The following is a 23,574-nucleotide window of genomic DNA, read 5'->3' on the forward strand; positions in this document are numbered from 1 at the left end:
GAGGAATGGCATGGTCAGAGCATTTCCAGGCATATACCGGTTCTACTCATAAACCATAATAATCTATTTTATGTGACTTATATGACCTAAATACCAGTCCTTAAAATCATAATTAGAAATGCTCCAAATAGTTAATTTCCATTCAGCAGGATTTGAGTGGTGTACATTGTGTGCCCATTAAACTACTATTAGTTTCAGTCTGTGACCACTTTTTTTAAATCCAGTTTGTCTGCATTTTGCCATCTTTTTTAAGCGTGTGCTTTGGCTCATTATCAGTTAAGAACTCTTTCATAGCTGAAAACAGTATTCATAATTTTACCTCAACATTAAGTCATACTGTTATGTGTGTGTGCATTTAGAATATACCTGCTTGTGACAGGGACAAACTTTAATATAAATGAGGATGCGATCAAGTGTGGTACACTGATGAGATATTAGATGACATACACACATCCTCCATCATTATCACCCGTCGCACTGACTTGTCCTTGCCAGAGGAGAATGGCCTCTTCTGAGTCTTCTAATTGTCCGATGTTAAGTGTGCGTTATGAACTTGACTACAGGGTCATGTGTGACAGCTCGCATACTGCCTACATCAACATAATAGGGACCAGTGGCAAAAAAAATCAATGTATCTGACAAACGCAGTTGTTCCAATCCAATAATACCAAGTGGTGGCCTTTGTTTCGCCACCCCCTACTTTGAAAATCTTTTAAAATCGCCATCACGCTAAAACATTGGCCTGACCTTTTGAATTTTGCTGACCAGCACAGAGACCAAAAAGGCCTTTTTATCTGTAACCCCTCAAGGACAATAACAAAATCTGCTATCCATTAGTGGAACACAGCATTTGAAATCGTGTTATGATTTTTAGAAAACAAATGTGTTTAAATGTAAAAGAATGTGTCTGTCACAATGCTTATTAACTAGATGCTTTCTGTAAAGAGAAAAGGGATGGTAGGGCAGAGCAAAGCAGCACCAGCAGCGCAATGGATGCAGTTTAAAAAGCACAGCAGCCAACATCATAGATGGTGCTCCAGGGCTGTGGTGTTCTTCACCCGGTGCCAAGAAAGTAAACCTGCAAACCCTTTGAGATTAGAAGCAGTGTGTATGTTCCCTTCGAAATTCCACTGAGGATTACTCTGCTATTTAGCTCATGCCTTACATCCAGCTGAGCTGAAGTGCTCCCAGTTGAAGGTGTGCTGGAGGCAACAGCTCTGCTGCAGCAAGCTGGAGAAGGCAGGGAAAGGGAAGAGCTGGAAGGGAAAAGTACTCTGATACTGTCAGAAGTGATCCACATCACGGCCCAGCAACCCCCCTCTGCTCCAGCCACTTCTGCTCATTACGATCGTCGTCCGGAAACACCAAGCAAATTCCACTAACGAGTGTTTGATCAACACGCCAAGCTGTAGCAGAAGAAGACAGGCAACCTGTTCATGACTCATTCCCCCCCTCTCTCTCTCTCCTTCTCTGTCTTTCTCTACCTTTCTCTCTCTTCTACTTCTGTCTGTATTTTTCCCTCTATCCCTCCCACTCCCTTAAGACAGAGGAGAACAAAGGGAGAGACAGAAGAAAAGCAATATAACCTCTTGGCCCTTATCTTCGGAGCACACCAGAGCATGTCTGGCCTCAGACAAGGCTTTGCCTGTCCTTTGAAGGAGCTCATCTCCCTTTGATTTCAGCCAAATGGTTCAGCACAGTGACAGATGCTCAACTTTCCATCTGCCACTCTGCCACCCATCTCTTTAGTGTTGTTGAATCTAACTGACTTTGTTTGGACTGTCTGTCTGGCTGTCTGAATAAGGTTGTGACATGGATGCTGATGTGAGTGTTAATGTAAGATATTGTGGCTAAGACCTTCAGTTATAAAAGATAAAAGAAATTCCCTGCCGCCTTTTTTCTTTTTGAGGTCGTCTGGACTGTCTTGGTTGTACTTTTATGATAACACTTTAGACTTTTAGTTGATGCTCTGATACTGAGTGATTTAATGAGGAGTCTTAAGGGTCATCATCATATTACCTTGACAATATTCCTCTGAGATGGGCCAGAGAAAGACATAAAAATTCAAGCCAAGGAGAGTCAGGCAGCCTTTTTATGAGAGGAAACTCAAGGCAGTTGAGGGGAAAGATATAGAAGAGTGATAAAATTCAAGAGGGAGAGGATGACGTAGCACATCCCGTAATGGGTAAGTGTTTTATGAGTGAAGGAGAATGTGCTGCTCAGATTGAACTTCTGCTGTTGCTAAATGAACAGGAAAATAATCTCTTCAATGATTGCACTGGTGTGGTCTGTTTCTGACATCTTTTACGCTGACTGTAAGCTAAATCACTGGTGTTTGAGAACAAGACTGGAGGCACACAGTTTGCTATTGTAGCAAACCCGTTATTTACTATTCCTCATTCACACAGCCTTGATTTATGCCTGTCATCAAAGGTGTGAGATAGAGGAGGTGGCGCAGCAAGACTCATACTAATAGCCTAGACACCTGTTTCACTGTCAGAGCATCAGCAACCTGCAATGCAGAGCAAGAGGTGGAGAAGTAGGAGGAGTGATTGAATAGAAGGTGGGTAGCTAGATGAATGGATCGCACTGTAAGAGAATGATACTGAAGTAAATCTCTATGACTTTAGTAGAAATCGTGTTTTTTGAATAAATCAGCTCAAAAGCCAGGTGTTGCTGGCACAGCAGGCTTTGAGGTATGGCTTTGCTTTAGTTTCTTTTTATTTGTTTGTTTGTTTGACTGTCTGCATGTGTTATTGCCTCCCTGTAGCTCAGCTAAAAGTGCCGCCTCTCTCTCTGAGAGAGCTGCTGAAGCAACAAGCTCAGTGTGTGATTTGAGAAGATGGAGAAGTGCCTGTTTTTAAGGCACTTGGGCAGCAAAATGTTTTTTTTTTCTTTTGTATTGGAGGGACTGCCATTCAAAGAAGTATCTTTGCAGGAGGTCACAATAGTAGCCCTCTGGTCTTTTATTTTTCACTATCTATAACCCAAACAAAACTTTTTGCCTAACATGCATTTGTGTGACTTGATGAGTTCAGCTGATTTTGGCTAGCTGTCCGTGTAGGGTGTTTGGTCGCAGTGATGTAGCCTTCAGTGTGCTTTCCTCCCTTTAATTTGTATAAAGGTCAAATTTCAGACCTCTGGTCTCTGTAAGCAAACTTCCAGCTTCGTTTCTAACAGACGGCCTTACAGGCAGCAAGACTGATTTCCAGGAATAGAAAGTCACACTGGGCTTGCGATAAGACCAAGGGCCTGGGGTTCGTTTTGCAATACATACTAATCACCTAGATAATGTTCTTCAGTGTTAAACAATATTCCCATATCAGAGGTAGAACCTGTATCGCTTACCATGTGCAGCCTGGTTATCTCCTCACGCCTCCCAATGCTCCTCAGGGATCTGTCAGTGCTGGGCTACCTGTGACACCTGGGAATGTGTGTGTATGTGGCTGTGGTGTGTTGTGTTGTGGATGAAGCTGCAGACTGACCTGCGCTCTCCTGTCTCATCTTTATGGCTGTCTGTCTGCATCTCTGTGGTGAAATCGATGGTCTCCTGTTGCTCTGGGTCTGTTCTTTTCCTGTCCCTGCCCCCGGAGGCTTGTTGATAACCCTTCCACAGCTAACATGCTGCTCCCTTTCTAAAGTATGTGGTCATACCTGTGTTTACCTGTTGGCTGGTCTCACCATTAATCGCCTCATCTCCTAGCTTAGACTTCTTCTAGCCTTCTTGCACATCTCAGCATTTCCCTGGTTGGCTATTTAATTTCCACTAATGCGTCCTTATCTGCTGAAGTGGCTGTCTTCTTACTGCCTGCAAATAAGACACGCGGTTAGGTTTAAACTTCTGGATGAGTCATGCAGATGTTTCTGAGCTTTGGCCACAACTAACAAAGTGTGTTGTTATACTGAGTTCATGAACATTAAGTTTCTGTGAGGTGGTTTTCAGTTAGTCCTCTTTTAAATGCAGTTATGAGGATGGTTATTGACAAGAAGCTAGTTATTCAGTGAGTAAAACTGGAAGGAGAGTCAAATTCCTGATTCTCGGCAGCAGAAGTGGCAATGGAAGGGATCTATAGGTCCTCTTGTGTGTGTCATTAATTTCACGGCCTTGAGCTGTGTTTTAATACCTTCAGGTGCTGTTACTGATTGGAGCTGTAAACTCACAGCATTGGATCAGCGCATGTCCTGCTCTTTTAACAGTCAGAAATTTAAAAAAAAGTCAGCTTGTCTTACAGAGATGTTTATATGCTTGTTTCCATGTATGTGTGTATAATGATGTGGTCACAGTGACTCAGTTACGTAAAAGTCGATGCAGTCATGTGAATTACGGTAAACTGTTTGTGAGGGAATGGCTGATTTCCAGCTGCTTGATCCAGCCGGATGACCGGCTGGGATGCCTCATATATTTCTGTTTATGAGTTTCATACATTTAAAACACATACACAACTCAGAGCCAGCCACAAGCCAGCAGCCTTGGTATGAGCAAAGGATCCAAACATTTATAAAGTGGCACACAGGCGGAAATAAATAGCTAGAAAATGTCAGCATTAAGCTGGAGTGGACCTACATGCACGAGACGGATGCAAACAAAGTGAACAAAACGTAAGCCCTTCATTTTGATGTTGCAAAAATCAAAACTTTAACAAAGTCCACAACTGAACATGAAACAGGAGTTCAAAACATACAAAGGGAGCTTAAGATTCACCAAGGGGATGCACAAACAAAGGAGCAGAAACAAAGCAGCTCAGCAGACTGCAAACAAAGAACAAACGGGAAGACATTTCTATATATACACACACAGGAGTGACAGATCATTAGACACAGGTGGGAAATGGGAAGTACGGTAGTCAAAAGGGCATTAATACTGAAACATGAACACATGAAACATGAAAAGGAATACTAAACATTAAGACCCTGAATTGGATAAGTGAATAGGAAAATAGATGAAAGGATGATACAGATATTGGCCAATTTTGTTTGTTTGCCTTCCATTTTAAAACACTTGTATTATTAAATATTCAGAAAATCATCTGCATCAGTCTGATCAGCATTGCACCCTTGATCTTTATCATTCTGTATTTTGCTAAACAAATGAAACAAACACTAAAGTGCAAAAATGAGAACTAGCACTAAAAGATCAATTTAAATAAAAGTTGTTTGAGTCCATCTGCATGACGGTTTATGTGGGTTCAATACCTCTTGTGCATATGTGTTGCACCATAAGTATTCACGTGGTCTTTCCTTTCTAAAGTTTAACCTCCCAGGCTCAGTGCATTTGGTTTTCCATTCACTTAACAAGGAGCAGGAGCTAACATTTTCTGCCTTTTCCATGCAGGCTTATTCACTGTGTGCCATCATCTCAACTGTGGTTTGGTGATACGAATCATCCAATAGGGCTCCGTAAGCACAAGGCTGCCCTGCTGCCTGGCTGATAAGTGGGCCACACAGAGAAGATGGAAAATACTCAGGGCATTCTCCCTCCCTCTCTCTCTCTCCCTTGCTCTGTCTCGCTCGCTCTCTTTTCTCTCCCTCGCACAGCTCCTCTTTCATTTACACTCCTCCTCTCGCACTCCTACCTCAAACTCTTTCTTTCACATCCCCTTAACGTCTCCCCGTGTCTGTGCTGTTCTTTTAAGTGATGGGGTTAAACTAGAGGAGACAGAAAACAGTGGGGCGCTCTTCAATGCTTGACGATGCTTTTTGAAGTTCTTCTTTAAAGTTGTCCCTCTCGAGCACAGTTCAATAGTAGGTGGCTGTCACCTGTTTCATCCTCGTGTCTTTGTAGTGACATGAGGCGTGTAGTGCCGTCTTTACCTTGCCGTGTCGTCATTTTTCATTACTAACATCCCTGCCCTTGTGCCTGTGTGCACGATATCGTTGACGCAAACGCCTGTGACACAATGACAATAAAGCAGCACCTCTATGTACCTGTGACTCAGAACAAAAGAGTCTGTTACCTTTCATCAGTCTGTGGTTTTCCCGTCCAGTGAGGCCGCTTTACCCATTTGTTCTCATCCGACCTTGTCTCTCGCAACGCCGCTAATTTCTGCACATAATGAAACTCACTGCACTTGCTGTTTGGTCATGAGAAATTAATGAAGTGTTGCACAAATATTGTGCATTTATTCTTCTGAAAGGAATCTGCCTCCCACCAGTCTGTGCTTTGCCCTGCAGAGGGAATGAGTTAGCAGAAATATTGTGTTGAATGATTGCTTGGACATGGCTGTGTAACACTGGCTCCCTAACAGCCTAAATACCTCCATTATTTTGTCTTCTTGCTCATTTAAATTTTCAGACTAAAGTATGCATGTGTAACCCAGCGTCGCATCCCTTGTGACCAGCGGGCAGGCAGTCGGCTGGGCTATATGGCGGCGAAAAATGCTCTGTAAAAAAACCAAGCTAATTTTGTTGCCAGTGGCAGCGATGTGCAAGCTGACCTTATCAGGAGAGCCTCTGCCTTTCTGTTCCATCCTCTGTGACTCACTTACCCCGCACCCTCCATCGGGAATAGCGGCCTTGTGCATGGAAGTAGGTTTCAATAACTTCTCACTCAGGAAATTCAGAGAGAGAGAGAAAGAGCAAGTGAGAAAGCTAGCAACTACCTAACTCCCTTCAGTGAACAGGTGATGCAAGTTGCAGTGGCACCTTTTTTCCCGTACAAATGCAAGGCAGCAAAATGCCTTTCTCCCGCCAGCAAATTGCAGAAAGGTGATGGGAGATGAGCCACATTTCAGGAATTCCAAGAAGTGCAATAGCAAAGGCAATCCTGAGCTGTCAATAATTGACAAGCCTTCACCAGACATCTATCAGAAGAATTCAAGGGAGGTTTAAGGTGGTGTTGGAGATGGAGAGATGTGAGAGAGCGGTGGAGCTGAAGGCCCAGGCAAAATGATGGATCACCTACACGCTGCGGCAGCCCCGCCATGCTGAACTCACCCTCAGAATTGATGAGCCACACCTATTGTCTCCCTGTCTCCCTCTTCCTATCATATCCACAAGTCTTCCATCTCCTTCCCCTGCTTCCTGCTTCTATCCCGTATATTCTTCTCTGTCTTTCTGGTTTTTCTTATTCCAGTTCTTTCCAGCATTTTCAGTAGCTGTCTCATGCGTCACCTTTATCTCTCATTTTTGGGATTTTTCTCGGCTCAGAACGGCCCTTTGAGAGGCGATGCAACAGTAAGCACGATTGCTTCATGTACAATAAAGCCCATGAGTGCGTCAGCTTATTTGACAGGCATCCATGCATTTTCCTGTTTTTTCTGATTATTTGATAAGGAAAAATGCTAATACCCCTGAACCAAAATAACCTCCATTTGAGAAATGTCTTGGGAAATAATTTTTATACAGTATACAATATCGCATATATTGCTATATTGCCTGTTTTTGGGTGCTCGACTTCACTCTGTATGTCAACATTATGAGAACCATACTAATAAGGTTAGAGGGAGCATCTCTGTTTCTCATGATGACACCTTTATAAATGACAGGAGCACAAGGCCCTGCTGCTGTTCAATCACACCTCTGCTCGGCTTGCCCGTGGGGAACTCAGCATGTGTGGTGTGCGGGCGCGTGTTTGTGCTTTACTGCCTCGGTGGTTCTAACAGCAGCCAGGTTTACGGTGAATGTAGTTGGAGCGGACAACAGCATTAGGGAGGAAACAGATCTGGAGGCAGAGTGAAGACGAAGGAGAGAAATGACAGCCTGGAGCTCATCTGACCAGCACTGCCTTGTTATGACTCTCTGATATGTGCTCCAGGGGCACACAAAACAGACACTTATTGCCTTACACCACCTCTCTCTGTTCTGTAGTCTGTTGTCTTGCAGACTCTCTTTATGGCCTCTACAGAAGGGCGGGAGGTTATCTTCTTGTGCAGTTGTCTGCCTTTTCTTCTTTTTTTTTCTCTGTTTATGCCAGTGTTTTAGAACAGGGATGATTTTAGGTTTGCAAAGAAGGTTTCTCACATTTTCTATAACATCAAATCCTGTTCTTATATGACTATTTTTACTTTGATTGCAGGATAAACCTAAATCACAGAATGAAGAAAAGACCAGGCTAATATTTACAATTTATCAACACATTTTCGCAGATATACAGAGTTTCTCACACATAGACGTTGCTTAAGTGAGGATTGTATAGCTTTCCTCATAGAGTATATGTCAGGAGTAAAATTGAGATAAACAAAGTTAGTGGCTAGTTATTTGTTGTGGGTTTCCTCACAGCATACAAAAGCTTTAGAAACACTTCTGAAAAATGGCAGAAAAGCAGCAGGCAAATAACAGGAATGACATCTGGAAGACAGCAGGTGGTAATCTCCCCACAACGCTATTCCTCTTATAGTTCTCTGTAAACTGCTGGGAATGGTGGCCTATATCAGCAACAAAGGGGAAGGGGCTTCTGTGTTTGGCAACATTCATATGCACACATGCATATGAATGTTGACGTGAACCTGTCTGCCGGTGATGATAATTGAAGAGAAAACAGGGAGGTGACTGTGAAGCTTGCAACACCTCTGCTATGAACACAGGCCACTGAATTGACTGCAGCGTCATCATTCCTGACCATAAAAGCTGCTCAGCCAGTCAATGCAGTCTGGCTTCATTCTCTCCTCGCTGGACAGTCTGAGCTATTTTTAGCCTCCCCGTGCAGCGTGGCTCAACCACCGCCGTAGCTACCTGGATATGAGGGCTTTGTCACTCCTGCAGGCTGGAGCAGCAGTGATCTTGCAAGCCTTACAGCTTCCTATTTCCTCAGCTATTTCCTCAGCTGGAAAAAAGGGAAAAAAAAACAAAACTCCAACAATGAAGAGAATGAGAAAACACACAAAAAAGGGAGAGAGAAGGCAAACAGATAATAGTGGTGTGTGCTTCAGAGTCTAAATGAAACAACAATCCCAGTGTTGTATTAACTTATGTGATGTGACAAGGCAGAAATAAAATTCTAATGAGGCAAGCTGACACTTTCTATTCATGAAAATGCTAAGTTAAAGCAATCCAAGCAATTATAGACTAATTGGTTTTGAATCTAATAAAAAGGAAAAGTCTCTTTATAAGGGCACTGTTGATGGGATTATTTGAAACAATAGGTAACATTTATGGTAATGTAACTGAGTTTAAACTCAAAATAACAGCCTGATAATAGGTATACATGTTTGCTGGGATTCCTTAAGACTAGTAGAGCAGCGTTACTGCAGAGTGCCTTTTCTTGTGTTTTACATGCATTGTTAGTCACAGACATTTTGTTTGGGTTGTCTTTTTCCTGCAGGTATACAAACCTGTGCCTATTAATCAGCATAATATTATTCAGTATTCCCTGGCATAGTAAACAAATGCTCCAAACGGATTCATTTGAAATGACTGTGCTGCAATCCCACGGTGCATTAGGGCTGTTTAAATGCACTGAGCGCTCGACGACACTCACCTGGGGTCCCTCACGGTAGTTTCTCTTTTTTGTTTCTCCAGAGTCTATTGATCCTGGCACCCACTACATCGTATTGCACGCGCAGCTTAAAGTTTGATCCACGTTGCATCATTCCTTGGTGGCAGTTTTACTGAGATACATTTGGAGTTGTCATTTTTTTATAGTCCTGCTCCGAAGCGAGAGCCAGGCAGAGGTATGTTTTCGGTGCAGTTTGGTAAATGGCCTGTATTTGTATAGCGCTTTTCTAGTCCCTAAGGACTCCAAAGCGCTTTACACAACCTGTCATCCACCCATTCACACACACATTCACACACTGGTGATGGCAAGCTACATTGTAGCCACAGCTGCCCTGGGGCGCACTGACAGAGGCGAGGCTGCCGGACACTGGCGCCATCGGGCCCTCTGACCACCACCAGTAGGCAACGGGTGAAGTGTCTTGCCCAAGGACACAACTTGAGGAGGAGCTCCAACCGGCAACCTTCCGATTACAAGGCAAACTCCCAACTCTTGAGCCACGATCGCGATGATTGTCTGTCAGCAAAATTATGCAAAACCTACCAGGCTGAAATTCATGAAGCTTGGCCTTGGTGAAGGATACGCTCTCCTAGTGCCCTTCTAGTATTTAAATTGAACTCAAGTCACCAACAGGCAACACTAGCGAGTGATGTAACATGAAAACTTTGAGTAGCATGTAATAGCTCGGATCCTCTTTAAAATCTGTCAAATTGGACAGCCATCTGAGGATGTCCTGCCAAAGATAACGCATCCCAGACCCACTTTTCTGTGTGTGGGTCTCTGTGGCATAATTCAGCTCCTCCAAGAGTGGTAATCTGAGGATTAATGACATCCACACATCTGACAGTCATGTGGCAGTGTGACACAGATGGCAAGGAATGCACACAAGGGACACAGATGGGGAAAATAGTGACTCTGGCTTTCTGCCATTCATCCACTACACTGTGTTGTTGCAAAGGTGTAATATTTTAGTCTTAACTATAAACAAACAAATGCAATCAAAAAATGAACCATTCACAGGGGAGGTAATGAGATGAACATAATATATATGAAAATCAAAAAATCTGGAATCATAACACATTTTTTTTTAAAATCCTACAGATGTTGTTTAACAGTGTTTGTTAGTTTTGTTCAGATTTGCCCATCCAATAAAAGAAAGACAGGATACATACAAACACATACATATACGGCGATCATTATTGTAAGATTTAACAAATCCAGCTGCTTCAGCTGAAATAGTCTCTTCACTGATATCACTGAGATGATGTTTGGAAGTCCCCAAAATATGTGTCACCTATGAAAACAATAATAGGCTATTAAAAAGTTCAATTTCTTGTGTCCCAGTTGTACTGTAACATGGGACTAGGGCTGGGGCGATTTCCTTCATAGCCTTATCGCCCCCCTGTGTGATCACCAGTACCCAGTGCTAGTGTTGCCAGGGAGGGGGATGTTTTTAATCTCTACCCATTATGGTAGCACTACCCACCCTCTATAATACACAGTGTGTAGCCCAAACACAAGAAAACCCACACACAGGCTGTGTGTGTGTGTGTGTGTAAGAGAGAGAGAGAGACAGAGAGAGAGATATAGAGAAAGAAAGAGAGAGACCGTGGGGAGATTATTTGCCACTTTCAGCGTGATGAGAAACACGTGAGGATATACCAGCAGGAGAGCCCCATTCACATACAGAGATGAATTATTCAGCAATTCAGTCTATTGTAATTAGTGACCATAAACAGATGAATATCGAAAGACCATGTAAAGTCATAATATTAAACATGGCTTTTTTATGCTTATTTGTCTTTAGGTCTATAGTACCGCTAAGTCATTCAGCCTGTTTTTATATAGGTGTGATAAAACTCTTTACTATTCTTTCCCCACACACAGCGTGTCACAGACAAACACACACATTCGGTGGAACAAACTTTAGAAGTTGGGCTAAACTAGCATCTCTGTAAAGACACAGGACAGAAAGGCTGTTGTCTCTCATTTTGAGATGAGGGGAACACATCAAAGATCGCAGAGGTGTGAGCGTGTTACCATGCGTGTCCACGCCGTTGTCACAAATGACTACAGTCAAGCATATTAAAGTTCATATTAATCTGATAATAATAATGATAATCTTAACTGAATGGATTAATGGGAAAGTTGCTGTGATTGGCCAGCTATCTGCAATCACACCAAGCATGGTCAGTCCCCAGAGATCATCATCCACCGGCACAGCTCTACATGGAAATTGTTAAAAAATAATTTTCTCTACTTGCTCTATTTTGTAGGGGTGTTGCATTTACTTACATATCTTATGTGGCACCACCATCAATGGATCCCACAGCAATAGTGGCAGACACTGTGGCTGATGTGTTAGGAGTCCCATTGGCTTTCAGTGGCACAGTAATAGCACATATCCAATATGGAGGCAGAGAAAAGATGATCCTAACAATGCCTCTGGCAGTGCCTCTGGCTACATGGCCAATGCAGACACACACAAATGCACACACTAGCTCTGTGTGTTGCCTTCCTTGGAGGAGCAGAAGAGCAGGCACATGTGTCTCCCGGAATTACTTTAAAGAAAAGGCAGTGGGAGTGATTCTATTCTTGTAGGAGAAAACACAGTCAATTCTGATTTCATAAAACAACACTCTCACTCACTGTGCATGTCTCCTTCTGTTTAAATCTTTATTTTGCTCCTTTCTCTTAATTACCATTTTCTCTTTTCTGCCTGACCAGGTGGTGGGTCCCAGAGCTTCCAGGGTTTTTCATGAGTGCCCTGCCAAACCAAGCACATTCCGCAAATACTACGAGCGTGGAGAGCTTCCGATTGCAGTGAAACATGAAAACCGAGGGAACAGTATTGCATGGAAGGTAGGGACGCTACACTCGGATAAGAGATGACTTATCCTTGTGGTTTTCACAATCTAATGTATTGAAGCAAAGGCTGTAACGCTGTATGTCAGAAAAAAAGATACTTTAAATGACCTTTGGGAGCAATACAAAGCTAATAGCAGCAAATTAAAGTATTGACAACCTCAGCAAGGCCATCCTTTGATAATAACCCCAACAATCTCAATTCTGGAATGAAATACAACTAAAGTCTTTTTTTTTTTTTTTGCACTGTCTAAGGTTTCAAACCATCCTTGCTGTCAAATACATGTGACGGTTGAATCTGAAGACTTGATAAGTGCTGTGCAAACACCGTTTATCGTCATCATTATCGACTCGGCTGAGGTGAAGATGACAGTTTCTCACATATTCACGGGCCCAGTGTGGGCTGTTATCCTGTAGGAGGCAGTGTAGATTAGCTCACTCGAAAGGCTTCACCTGTCCCACAGCACCAGTCAGAGAATCCATCAATCACAAACTCCATAGGAACTCAGGGCAGTCGCAGCAAAAACTCAGGGAGTGACTGTGTATGCATTTGCAAGTTTATTGTATATGTGTGTTTCAACACTCCGCTCTGAACCGCTGCAGCGTGGGTAGGATTGATACGTTTTGGGGTTTTTTTCTAATCACCATGTTGCTTTATTTCAGCTCCCACTATGCTGCCAGCTATTCCATAACTTCACAACTGCATGCAGCCGCTATGCTTAATGGCATTTATTCATAGTAAGCAATGATAAATGAATCAAGCAAATTATGCCCCCTTTCTCTTTCTTTTTTTCCTACTTCAAAGGGAGAAGGAGAGGTGGGTGGGTGAGTGAGTGAGCTTTCTTGCTAGTTAGCTGTCTGTCTTCAGGTGAAAACACTGTAAAAGCATCTCCCTTTGAATGAATTATTTATGTAAAGTGTTCAAATGAATCTATGTGTTTGGAAAAAAAGTAATGGATTTCTTTTGTGTTTTGCCGATGAAAAAAACACTCAGTAAATGGGATGTGGTGTATGTAATTGTTGCTGTCATACTCAGTGCTGCTGTTATGCTTATTGATCCTCCCTCCCAGCACTTACACACAGCCTCATCATTTTTTAAATCCTCGGTAAGAGAAGGGTTTTCCTGGGTGCTCGTTCACACTTAGGGCTTGCACTTTGAAGCATCTTTGGCGGTTATGTTCGTTTTGGCTTTCCTGAAGTGATCTTTTAGTCCAGGACTAGCTTTAATCCATGTCTGGGAAACCTGCTGAATATGACTCATTTTAGCCAGCCTCTTGTTTACTGGAGGCAGCCCATGTTGCACTGTATGTGTGGGTATACTATAACAAAAAGTGCAGCTATGATCGGAGTAAGTGGAGAGGGGTTGCTGCGTGTTTGCAGTGAGCTGCCCTCGGGGCACGGGTTCAAGACGGCAGCTCAGGATCAATCCCGGTCTGAAAACACAGCCCCCTAGCAAATAAAAAGTCTGGGGAAGGTAAGTAACAGAGAGAGCCTTTCACAAAGAAAAATGACTGGTATGTTTATTTAGCTTGTGTGCCCATGTATACAGACTGTGAGCATATATGTGTATGCTGTACATATCAGCTTCTACTGTCAGCTGATTAGTCTGTGCATTCAGGTCAGCAGTTCAAGCCCCCTACAAAGATTTTTTTATGCTTATTTACCTCTGCAAAGCAGCAAACATCAACGCCACTCACTTCTCAAATTGACCACAAAATAGACAAACAGGCTTCATGCACAGCCAAACAAATCTTTGCCATCAATATCAGCATTTCGCTTGTAAAGGTGCAGACAGGTAGTTCCTTTTTCCCCTATTTCCACTTACAGTACATAGTCATAGTCATAGTCTTTCTGAGCAGCAGGGTGAGCAGCATGTGTTACTGGCCTCTCAATGAATCACCAGCTACACGTTATTAACATTTCTCCTCTTACAGTGTAGTAGCCCAGCGCTGGGGCTGTAGGCAGTTGCACGAGTTAATATTCTGGTGGAAAATCAGATATGTCATAACTTACTGGCAACACATTTTGTTTCCCAAACATTGCTACGTGGCAGCGAAGAAGGGGCTATTCCCACTACTGGTTTTCCTACGTGTATAAATCCAGAATAAAACAATAACTACTCCTAGTTTTGCTCCTGTGATCAGACATTTTTGTGCGATTGTTCATCATGAACATGAAGCTTATTTGAAAAAAATATTTTAGATTTTGCCTTTAACCTCTTCTTGTTTGTTGTTGTTGTTTTTACATTTTTATTAGAACTTGGATTTTCCTTATTTAGCCAGCTAATTAGAGTACTTTTATGCTACAACAATGCATGTGACTCCTTTGACAGTTAGAAATCAGAGAGGAGACTCTAACTTACTTTTTACAGACGGTTGTGAAATAAAGCAGGTTGGTGTTTTTGACTTTTGGAAACTTCTATACTGTTAACTGTGAAATGTCAGACCAGAATTCACTCATGCTTTCCTTTTGGTCGGTTCAAGTACCGCTAAAAGAATGTCTCTTTCACTCACTAAATGCTTCCTTCAAGAGTGACTCAATAGATAAAACTCTCCTCCACATCTCGCTGGGCGGGCAGTGTGGAATTGTGAGCACTGCTGTGCATAACTGCAGATTATAGCGTTCACTCACAGGGGAATGGGCTCCAAACCAACCAAATAATTTAACAGGTCTTCATATAAATTAATGTTCATATTTTAAAAAGTGTGTAATTCGGTTTTTAAGGAGTAGTTGGTTAACTGAAGAACAAAACTTCTTATAAATGCGTGGGAATTATTAGGCGCGGGTGATCCATTATGATCACAGAGACGTGCGGCTTTGTGACTGTATGTGTAGCTTGCCGGTGTATGTGTGGCTTTATAATGTGTGGTTGAGTCTATATGTTCAGGGGGAAAGCAAGTGAACCAAATGTCAAGGGCAAGTTGAAAAAGGGAAGGTTGTATCTGAAAGGTAATTTGGCTCTCCAGAGGTAAAAGCCTCAGCTGTAATGGGGCGCTCAGGTAAAAGCTTTACACGTATGGGGAACATGTGCGGCAGGTAGATAAGAGAGTGTCGAGCGAGTTCCTATCCCTGTCTATGTGTTTTTGTGTGCCTGTGTGTTTGTGTGCCGTGTTGTGTGTGTGTGTGTGCATGAGTGCTTGTATGGTTTGTGCTTGTATTTGGCCACTGCCATAACGTAGCAGCCAAAGGCCTGGAACAGCAGTGTAATCTACAGCGATCCCTGGTGCCAAAAAGAGAGCGACAGAGAAAGAGAGGGAACAGAGAGAGGGAGACAAAGAGAGAGAGAGAGAGAGCTCCACAGGGACTCAGCAATCAGGAGACATGGCAGCCGTTTGGCTCTCAGTTATAATGGATGAGTTGAGGTCTTCCTGCGTTCCCTGCGGGGCTTGGTTTGACTCCCCATCTCTACCCTCTGCTGTGCTCTGCAGGCTTACAGCCACACATCGTGGCACTCAGATACATGCACACGCGTTCACCTCACATGTACTATAAACCCTTTTGTTTTCTTTAGGTCACGAGCAGTTGTCCAAGCATTTCACTACATATCGTACTGTGTATGACTGTGTACGTGACAAATAAAATTTGAATTTGAAAATTTGAATTTGAATTTGAAACCCCCTAAACAGTCTTGTATATTTCATTTCATTGATCGCTTATCTGTTTTATCTTGTCCCTTGATCTTATGTTCAGCTCTGTGTTTCTCTTGTATGCTTCCAGGTTGTTGTTTTATTTAACTTTTTTTTTTTTTTAAATCATGCTTGTCAGCCCCCTCCCCTCTCCCAGCCCATCTACTTTATCTATTCCCTTTTGTCCAAGGCCTGTTTAGGGGCAGCAGGAAAAAGCCATTTTATAAAAATATCAATGCAAACCTGATTTCTGCTCGTCCTCCGCCACCACACTGACTTCGGCCAGTATAAGGGGGCGCAGAGATGCTGGTGGTGGGTATGGGGAGGGGACAATCAATTAATCTGATCAAGTGCTTTAGGAAATGGAGAGCGTAAGCGCTCCTAGGGGACGGATATCCATCTCCTTGGGATGATTGAATTACGCACAGAGTGAGAGTTGGAGAAGAGGGAGGGCTGGAAAAATGAGGTGGTTAGGGTGACCGAGGATGAGGGTGCATGTGCTTGAGAGATGCAGTGGGAGTGCGCGCTTGATACAAATGAAAGATAGACAGAGAATGAAAAAAGAGCACGGGAAAAAGAGTGGGGTGCACGAGAGATGAGGTCATTGCAGATACAGCAGTGGAAAGGAGCCTTCCTCCCTGCACATCCTCTTTTTATACCATCTAACTATTTGCATTTTTACGTGTCATACCTTATAGTTGATGACGCCCTCTTTTTGACAGCTGTATTACATATTATCGGTGTATTCTTATTCTTGGGAGTCAATTTAGTAAACTGCTGCTTTCGAGTGATTTTTCACTTATTTAATAGCAAAGTGAAACACAGTCTGCGTGTGCACCAGCAGTATATAAGGCTATGGCATTTGTTCCACTGTCTCGCACCTAAATTAGCTATTACATGATTCATAGTTTTCATGTCTCAGATTATCATTGACAGAAGGTTACTGTAGCATGATGCTAAAATTATCCACTGAAGTTTTATTCAGACATTAGAAACCTTAAAGTAACCCATCTAAGAGCAAATACTTTTCCCAGCCAGAAGTACGGCAGCAAAGCACTTCCCCAACAGCTGTTTCATAAATAAGCGTCAGCAAGTGGGCTTTTCCATTGTTTTTTAAGATGCACATTATGGTGCAACATCTTGCTTGGAAATACTGCTCCTTTTGCAGAAAATGACCTTTTCTTTAATTTTGGTGAATGCATACCATACCTCCCTTTCTGCTCCTTGGCAATGATGTCTTATCTGCTGTGGGCACTGGAGCTTTGTCAGGGAACCTTTGAATAGACAGAATAAAATGGGGTTAACCATGCGTTTTCTACAGCTCCCTGGCTGAAAGCTGGATACTCTGGGGGGATAGTTCTGTGTCATAAGGAAAGAGATGAAACACAATAAGAGGAGAGAATATGAACAAGCCCCCCTGGGCTTTCACTGAGAGGAGAGAGAAGAGAGAAAGAGGGAGTTTAGATTAGAGAAGTGGAAAAAGCAGCATGCATCCTCGCTGAAAAATGAGAGACGAGAAGAGAAAGGAGGAGTAGATGAAGGAGGTGGAAGGAAAAGGCCTCCAACCAACAACGCTGGCTAACCATCAAGATGTGCATGGGCTGCCTCCCTGGAGGGAAAGAATTGCCGAATGACTGCTGGGAAGAAGCCCGATGAGCTGCACCACTTCCATGCTGCTGGTGTGACTGCAGGAATGAGGGGGACTGTTGGAATGGAGGCATCCAGTAGAGAGAGAGCTTGTCTGTGGATCTTGAACTGCTACACCGCCTGCCGCCCTGAGCCATTACTCATAGCAGACGAACGCCGCGTGAAGCTGATGATGGTTGTTTAGCCTGTGGGCCTTCCACTCTTGCTGTGATACGAGACAATAGGAAAAATGGATTTTGGGAGAAAATGGTGGATCATTGGAGTTACTTTTATTTCAGAAGATGACTTACAATATGACTCAGTATAAAGCTGTTTAGCTCTTTGGTCCTTCCTCTGGGTCCTATACAGGACTCATAGGTATGGCCATGCAAATGTAAGCCAAAATATTAAGGAGAAAAACATTGTTTTTAGATGCACTTTTTAATTTTTGGCTATAAAATTAAAGAAATCCAAAATTCACATGTGTATTATATTTTACTGGGCTTTGTCTGTTGAGCTTTTTCAGTTCACAAATGTCAGTGCATAATTTGCCTACAGTTGACTGGTGACCTGTCAGCTGGGAAGGGCTCCAGCTCTCCTGAGACCCTAAATTAAGTAGTTAAGAAAATTGCTGGATTGTACATATTTAATAAGTTACTATTTGCATGGTTAGACATAAATATTTAGAAATGATGCAATGCAAGAAATTATCTAGAGATGTTTCATAGTGATGTTTGTTATTCATTTTTTTTAGTTTCCAGTGAAATTATACATTTTAACAATACATATCTCTAAAGGATGTCATCTCAAAATGTATTTTTTCTCAGACTCTGAGCCACAAATGTCCACTTCAGCACCACTTACTCTAAACTCTCCAGTTTTATACCCATTTATATTCCCACAGTTTTTACAGAGAGGGTTGTTGCATACTGTTCACCACCTTATTTATAACACGTTTGATTCCTAAGTGATACACGCTATTTCCAAAATCCCCTCTGTAAAAGCATTCAGCTTAATGTGTCAACAAAACTGAACAGTGTTTTTTAACCTGGTTTTATGTAATTTTCTGGTTTCTATTCCTGAAATGTATGCACTTTTGGACAAATTTATGTGGACAATGTCACAATTGCAAATACTGCAAACACTTTGCAAATATTTTTACAAATACTTTCAAAAATCCTTTCTGAACGTTTTTTTTTTTTTGACATGTGCAATAAGCTGGTGAAGTTACATGATGATCGGTATTGTCTCACCTTACCTTCCTGATCCTGACTCCTAGCAGCAATGATCTTTATCTTGGAAAACTTCCAAACATAACGCTGTGGCAGGCAACCGACCAATCAGAGCATCTCTTCTCATCCCACATGCCACAGCCTAAATTAAGTCTTAGAGTGGCTCGATCAACTTCTAATTCATTTTTGTGATCTTTGGAGTCACTGAGAATCTCTTCCCCTTTGGCCCACTGCTCGTTTCCTCGTCTCCAAGCTAACATCATCCCTGTGGACACCCTGTTGATCCCGGCCCTGCTACTGTCTTCCCCCCTAGCCTCCCATGCCTCCAGCACCAGATGCAACCCCACACAGCTGGCTTCCCTGTGCAGATGGTGACTAAAACAAATGCCCACGCACTCTCTTAGGGAAACATAGGATTGTGATTCCTTCTAGACAGATGGGAAGAGCCATGGATAGCTTGGGGTAAAGACGGGAGAGGGAGGTGATAGATGACATCACAGTGAAGTGAGGGAAGGAGATTGTGGTACGGGCAGGGTGGCTACCAAATTAGACAGAGACAGAGGACAAGACAGAGAGGGACATGGTGTGTCTGCCAAGGCTACAAATCATGTCCCCGAATGCAGCACCAGCACCGTTACCCCTCCCTCCCACAAAATAAGCCAGAGATCTATTGATTGGCACTCGTATTTGCTAGCGGGCTCCAGCTCAAAATGGAGCCTTTAATTAACTTAATGGACCGGCTGCAGCTGTGTGCGAGCCAGTAAGGGAGGAATAGAAATAGATAGATTGGGGTAGAGAGGGAGTATGAGCCAGCATAAAGAATAAGTGGGGTTAACTGCAGACCCCTTCTATAATCAGTCAGGCGGGCCAGGACAGAGAAGAAGGTAAGACTGAAGGGACCAATGTCCTCCCCGTTCCTCAGTGTCCACCTTTCCTTTTTGGTGCTGATTTTCTTCGCCATTCTTCCAGTAGCGATGTCTACGACAATATGACATTTCCCCATTCAGACTGACCGCCAACAGTACTGGCATGTCTGTGTTAGTCAGATATAGCCTTTACACTCAGACCCTTCGCTGCCTGCTTAAAGTCAGGAGTGACCTCGAAATGTTAGCCCCCTTCCTGCCGAGCCCATATTTCTGCACACACGCCGCCCACTCTGTTCAACCCACCCCTCTCTTCCTCCCGCTCTCCCCTGCACCATTCTTATTCCTGTCCACTCATCCATTCTGTCAAAGGTTAATTGGTTTGGAAATGATTCGATTCATTCTCAACGTTAATGCTGTTATCATGCTTTTGTTTGAAAAAAAAAAAAAAGAAAAGAGAAAGAAAAACTACCCCCCACATGCACTTAAGCCTAATTTAAAATAAAGGGGGAAAAGGAAAAAAAAAATCCAATTTAATTTTTTTTCTTACTCTAGCTCTGGCTTGTCCCCACAAGTCTTTTCCTTTAAATTATGGCAGAATTTCATTACCTTGAAAGCTTTTCTGCCTCCTCCCTCTCCTCCCCTCCCTGTCTCCAATACTTTGAATGGATCAGGACTAATGTCTTTCTTGTAACCTCAAGGTCGGAATATTTGGATCCATGGAAGCGCTCAAGGGTCTCTGTGATTAATGCACTGTACAAAGTACCTTGGAATAATGCGGTGGCTGATGACTGCGCAGAGTGATCCGTATACACACACGCCTACATCTGCTGGAGGTAGTTGTAGATAGAGGTGCCCCTGTCAGTGCCCTTGATGTGGATCACAGGAGGCATTGATATTCAAATGGGGTTACCTAGAGGCCTTCTCTCAGTTCCCCTGAACAGTGCCATATACAGTAGTACTTGCTCCCCCAAAGAGCGTCCTGCTTTTCTCTCTGTAGTGTTGGAGCTTTTCTTACATGGGCTTTGTTGGGCATAACCAGGATCTCTTCCCTCAGAGCCGCTTATAAGGATGACAGATTTTTACTGGGGCCACCTCATTCTCAGTGTAGTCCCTGTATACGAAAGTCACTTTGGGGCCTCAACAGCAGTGATTTCAAAATTCATTTAACTATTACCTATCAGAAATTAATTAGACATCTAAATGTCAAGAAGATAATGTTTTTCCTACACTTGTATTTACAATAAAACAGCCAGGGCCTGATTACTGCTTTGGTGTTGATGGGTTTTTTCTTCATTTTTTTTTGCTGACGCAGCTGCGATGTCTGATAAAAATGTGATTTTCTCTGTTTCCATGGCCACCTTGCAGAGGTCTTCACAGTGGCTGCTGTGCATGCTGTCCACGCCCTATTGATCAGAGAAACAGAGGCCTGTGTATTGAAGTTGTTTACAGGGCTGCAGATGCTATCTCCACTTCTGTTAATTATTTACATTCGGTTCCACAAATCTGATCAATAGTTAATTGAGCCAGCGGGAGTTGTCTGGGAGAAAAACAGAAACTTTGCGGAACCGAGGGACACAATCGCCAGTGCTGTAATGTAAAGGCCCTTTGTTTTCCCTCATAGTTTTAAGGACAGTATTACACAAGATTTGGATTTACTATATGCTTCTATATGCTCTGATCTAGCCTTCACTGCCTTAAAGCAGAAATAATTCTAAATGGCAGCGTTTTAAGGGAGTAGAGGACTCGTGGCCATCCTCTTGATTTAACTGCCATTTAAATTGGCGAGTGCAAGAAGATGGCTTTACCCTTTGTCTTTTGTGGACTTTTTTCTGGAAGTGACACCTGAAACCCACAAGCACACTTTAGTAAAGTGTGCATAAAACATAGTATATCCTACAAATCTTCATACCTTAAAAAGCTTCTTTGCAAATACAATATATGGGGGGAAAAAAGCACTGGGCCACCTGCACATGACACCTACAGAAGCTGCTCCCCATGAAACTTTATGCACCATGCGCCTCAGGACTCAGCGACCCTGCTCTGTTACTTTATGCAGTCTTCATGGCTGAGTTGCTGTGGTTCCAAGCCTCCTTCCACTTTGCATTAATGCCAGTTACAGTTGATTGTGGAATATATAGGAGGGCAAAGATTTCACAAATGGATTTATTCAAATGGTGGCCTCCTATTACAATACCGAGCTTGAATTAATTGAGCTCTTTAGAATGACCCATTCTGTCACACATGTGTGGAGACATAGGCTTAATTTTATACCCCTGTGCCAGTGGGACTGAAAGCAGGTTGCATAGCACCCTGCATTTGGAACACATTTTGCACTTTTATATGAAAAAAATATTATTTGTTGACTTCAACAGCGGTAAAGTCAATAACATGTTCATCAACTGTTAATCAGAGACCAGAGCTTTTAATTCCTTAGATATTTCAGAGTTTGATCAATTTAAACTCTAGTCAGAATGCTCATTAAACAAAATTCATGTTCTTGCAATTTGTAGATCATGATTTGGAGATTCATATTCATACTCAAGTTCAACCAATATTGTGGGGATCACAAAATGGAAATTAGAGCATCTTGAGCTCTGACATGGTAAAAGACATACATTTGAAAACAGCATTATATATTTAGTCATGGTGAACTTCAACAAATGTTGGGCTTTTTATGTCAAACAGGAGCAATTTTCCTGTGAGCTTTGGGCAGTAATTTTATCTATGAAGATACCGCTTAGCAGCCAAAATGTAGGATTACTGTAGAAAAGTGGGGAAAGGCAGTGAATGTAAGCTAAATGGGGTTCAACAAACCGTTGCACGCATTTCTGCAGAAGTGGTGCAGAACATTCTGGCTTTAATTGTAGAAGACAAAGTAGCAGCAGTTATTTGTATTTAAAACACGCGAGAATACATCTCTGTCAGTCTCAGAGGAGACTTAATTTAGGAATTTAGCACACAGCTTATCCAACATTATCCATCCGTCATGAAACTGTGGTGCCAAATCATAACAATTTTTAAATATTGTTTGCAGAGTCATTAAAGTTGTGCTCCACACACATGTTCAAAAATTCAGAAATTCTCTAATGGGTATCTCACATGGTTTACGCAAAAAAATAAAAGAAAGTCTAATTAGTAAATGTATTTTTATATTTTCTAATTAGCAGATTTATTTTTATATTTGCTAATCTGAAAAACTTAATGTCCTGAACATATAGGACATGTTTTTCATTTTTGAAATGCATAAGGGGAGAAATGCCTTAGGTCTTTCGAAAGTTGTTATTGTCCACAAACATTGTTCGCACTCTTTTCTCCTTTTCTTTGTTGACAGGAAAGCTCTGAAGCCTAATATCACTTCTCTTGATTCCTGTGGACTGAAAATTGCAATCAAAGGCAGCATAGTGTGGCGTTCTTTGACTGTGGACTGTTAGAAATAATAGCTCTGGGGTGCAACCAATTCACATCATTGACCTGGAGTGCACGGTGCATGCAAAGTCATGGCAAAATTCAAGGGTCAAAATATTTATTCAGTCTTGAGAATTTTTAATGCTACAATTTTTTTTTTTACAATGTTCCCTAGTAGGAGAAAACATTTATAGTGTATTAAGACACAAAAGCAAAAATAGTTTCTTTTAAAATCTTGATTTTTTTTTTAAATGACCACAGAGAAATTTCACATTTTATTCATGAAAAAAACTCTGTACCTTAATCATACAGTAATACAAATAGAAGAAGACTTCTTTCAACAGGAGGATGAGATTGGAGTGGGGGGTTAAAACTTAATGTCTTTTCCACGCTATTCGAACTATTGCCTCAAATTGGCGATATTTCCAGCTGCATGTGCATTAACTTTCAAAGAGGCAGTCTGCATGAAATCATCATTCCTTGAAAATACCGCTTACCTTTTTTCTCCGAAAATATTTTGGGCA

At 42.3% G+C, this 23,574-nt stretch overlaps 1 protein-coding gene across 3 annotated transcripts in view; it reads left to right on the forward strand.

Annotated features, from left to right (window-relative positions):
* The window catches only part of pacrg (PARK2 co-regulated), a 147,947-nt gene that overhangs the window by 10,763 nt on the left and 113,610 nt on the right, over positions 1–23,574 (forward strand). For all 3 annotated transcript variants that reach the window (XM_040042192.1, XM_040042194.1, XM_040042195.1), the window contains exon 2: positions 12,158–12,292. In XM_040042192.1, coding sequence (XP_039898126.1) covers positions 12,158–12,292 — 135 coding nt within the window. The remainder of the gene's footprint in view (positions 1–12,157; positions 12,293–23,574) is intronic.

Source organism: Simochromis diagramma, unplaced genomic scaffold (genome assembly GCF_900408965.1).
Source record: "Simochromis diagramma unplaced genomic scaffold, fSimDia1.1 OVJJ01000304.1, whole genome shotgun sequence".
NCBI lineage: Eukaryota > Metazoa > Chordata > Actinopteri > Cichliformes > Cichlidae > Simochromis > Simochromis diagramma.